Here is a 2,538-nt window from a genome sequence, read left to right on the forward strand (position 1 = left end):
CCCGCCAGTCCTTCAGTCCGGCAGTCGCTCCGTCCGGCCACCGCTCTCCACCTCAGGAACGCTCCGAAAAACAAACCGCTGGTCACGCAGCTCGCCCTCTGTCTGTCACTCACTCCAGCGCTCGCCAATCCCAGGCAGCCGCTGGACCTTCACACCGCCCCCTCTCACTCCACCATCCAATAATTAGGAGGCAGTTCAGTGCTCCGCCTCTGCTCTGCTGGGCTCCCTCCAACACCCTCACTCTCAGCCGCCAGCTAATCATCAGCACCATACGATGAAACCAGTCCCGCCTTCACTCTCAGGATGCCAATGGGCGAAGCCAAGGCGGTTTCCTAGCGCCGTCTCCCTCCTGTCAATCACCGAGAGAGAGGCCCGTCACTCCTCTACTAGCCAATCACATAGAGAACTCAGAGCACCCGCCTCTTTGCATCTCTCTTGGGTCTCCAGGAGGTGTTGTTGCTCCAATCACGGCTCAGACATGAGGCTCCACCCACGTTCCCACCTCCCGTCAGTCACTGTTGGCTCGGCGGGCGCGCGGGCTGGCGTGGTTCCCTGCCGGCTACTTTGGGGCTGGAACCGGGGATTTGGGAAGGCGGTTGGAGGGGCGGTCGGGCCCTCTGCCCTCCAGGTCTTCCACGAGTCCCTTCATGCCGACGCTTCCCTAGGCCAGTCCTCGCTCCTCCCTGTGTCCAGCACCGGGCGAGGAGGGTTCTGGCTCCGAGCGCTTCACAGCGTGTCGCCACTCTTCATGCATGAACCCGTAATCTGTCCTCTGATCCAGACGCTGCGCTTGCCCGAATACAGAGGCTGCACCTCCACTGTCCCTTTCTTTACTCGGTCATTTACCTCTGCGGTCACACCCTCTGGTCAATGTTGCTCAGATCCAAGAGGCTGGGGATAGCCCTGGAATGTGGGTCCTTGCTGTGTGAGTCTGCACAAAAGTAGATGGCGAAGCCATTAAATTCTTTTGGAAAATAATTTTTCCCAGTTATAAAAGCAACACAAGCTCTCTGTAGAAAAGTTTTTCAAAGTGGCCTATCAAGACTCGATGGCACATAACAACAACAATAAAGACTAAAATTCTACTCCTGAGATAATTTTTTAAATCGACTTTCTACCTAGATAAGTAGTATTTGACTAAAAAAAGTTTCGTGTGATTTCCACTTCTTACATTTTATTTTTACATGGCTATTTTTTCCATATCATTATTGTCCCAAATATCCCTGTGGTTCTAGGGTTGTTAACAACAACATTGTTCCAAAACGGTTGAATTTACCATTGTTCCAAAACAGTTGTATTGGCTACATGCTATTTCAAAATGTTGTTAGGTACTATCAAGAAAGACCCATAACGACCCTATTATCAGCTAAGCCGAACCCTGTCCTGTCCTCTGCCATCCTCATCACCCCTGAATAGACTGGCCTGAATTAATTTCCCTAGCCTCCTATTCAACATTTTATACATCCAGATGTTCTATTTCCTTCCAAGTCCATCACAGTTAATATAGGCCCCCTTCTGGATCCTGTTGCAGTGCAATCTGAGTCAACCAGAATAATCTCCCTTGGGTGCCATTCTCAACTGTCACTTAAGAACCTTTCATGCTCACTCGTCAAACAGTCAGAATCTACTTATCACTGACCCTCCTTTCTGTTTCTAAGGCTGTCAATCATGCAGTAGTCACTGGTAGATGTGAACCATTAGGCCCCATTTTTGAGTCAGCAGTGACACTCCCTATAAAATAGCAATGTCTTGATCACTGTTGTATCATTAGCACTTGGAACAGTGCCTTCCACGGAATAGATGCTCAGTAGAAATCTGTTGAATAAATGAATGGAGGAATCATGCTAGAATTGTAATACAGCTACTTCAGTCTGTAGCTGAGAAGTCTTCAGACTTTCCTTCTACCTCTCCAAAGGCTGCTTTCATTGTGGGCCTTGTTTGCACTGTCTGTCCTTAGTTAGTCTTGCTTCAGTCCTCATGAGGTCTCCAGATTATGAACTGGATGTCTGATTGAAGTCTGTCTTTTGAGCTCCACAGTCACTTCATGGGGTAGTATCTCAGGGGTACCTCAAATTCTACAAAACCAAATACATCATTTTCCTCTATAGTTCAGATTTCCTCTGTCCACCCTCAAGTCAGATATCTTTGATTTACCAGAGTGCACTTCTTGTCTATTGATCTCCCTCCACAACCAATCTTGACCATGTTTTAAATCTCTCTGCTCTTCTCTAGCAAGAAAAGATAATGGTCCATAGAATCACTATCCTAATTTAAACCACTAAACCTCTCATTTGGCATCTGACTTCTAATCCTGCTATGTTCTACTTAAAAATTGCAATACTGTGAGCTCTGATGGCCTAGTGGCAAGAAGATGCACTGCAATCCCAGAGGTGAGTGGTTCAAATCTACCAGATTCTATGCTGGAGGAGGGACAATCTCCTCTGTACCAGTCAGATCTGATTTGACAGTACACACACACACACACACACACACACACACACACACACACACTGTTGTTGTTATGTGCCGTCGAGTCGC

At 47.8% G+C, this 2,538-nt stretch overlaps 1 protein-coding gene across 1 annotated transcript in view; it reads right to left on the reverse strand.

Annotated features, from left to right (window-relative positions):
* The window catches only part of MAP3K3 (mitogen-activated protein kinase kinase kinase 3), a 102,934-nt gene extending 102,285 nt beyond the window's left edge, over window positions 1-649 (reverse strand). The window contains exon 1 of the mRNA XM_006897868.1: window positions 564-649. Within this exon, the coding sequence (XP_006897930.1) occupies window positions 564-649 (86 nt within the window). The remainder of the gene's footprint in view (window positions 1-563) is intronic.
* Window positions 650-2,538: the final 1,889 nt, after the last annotated feature.

The sequence above is a fragment of the Elephantulus edwardii genome, unplaced genomic scaffold (assembly GCF_000299155.1).
Source record: "Elephantulus edwardii isolate Elephantulus edwardi_28Jun2011 unplaced genomic scaffold, EleEdw1.0 scaffold00216, whole genome shotgun sequence".
Lineage (NCBI taxonomy): Eukaryota > Metazoa > Chordata > Mammalia > Macroscelidea > Macroscelididae > Elephantulus > Elephantulus edwardii.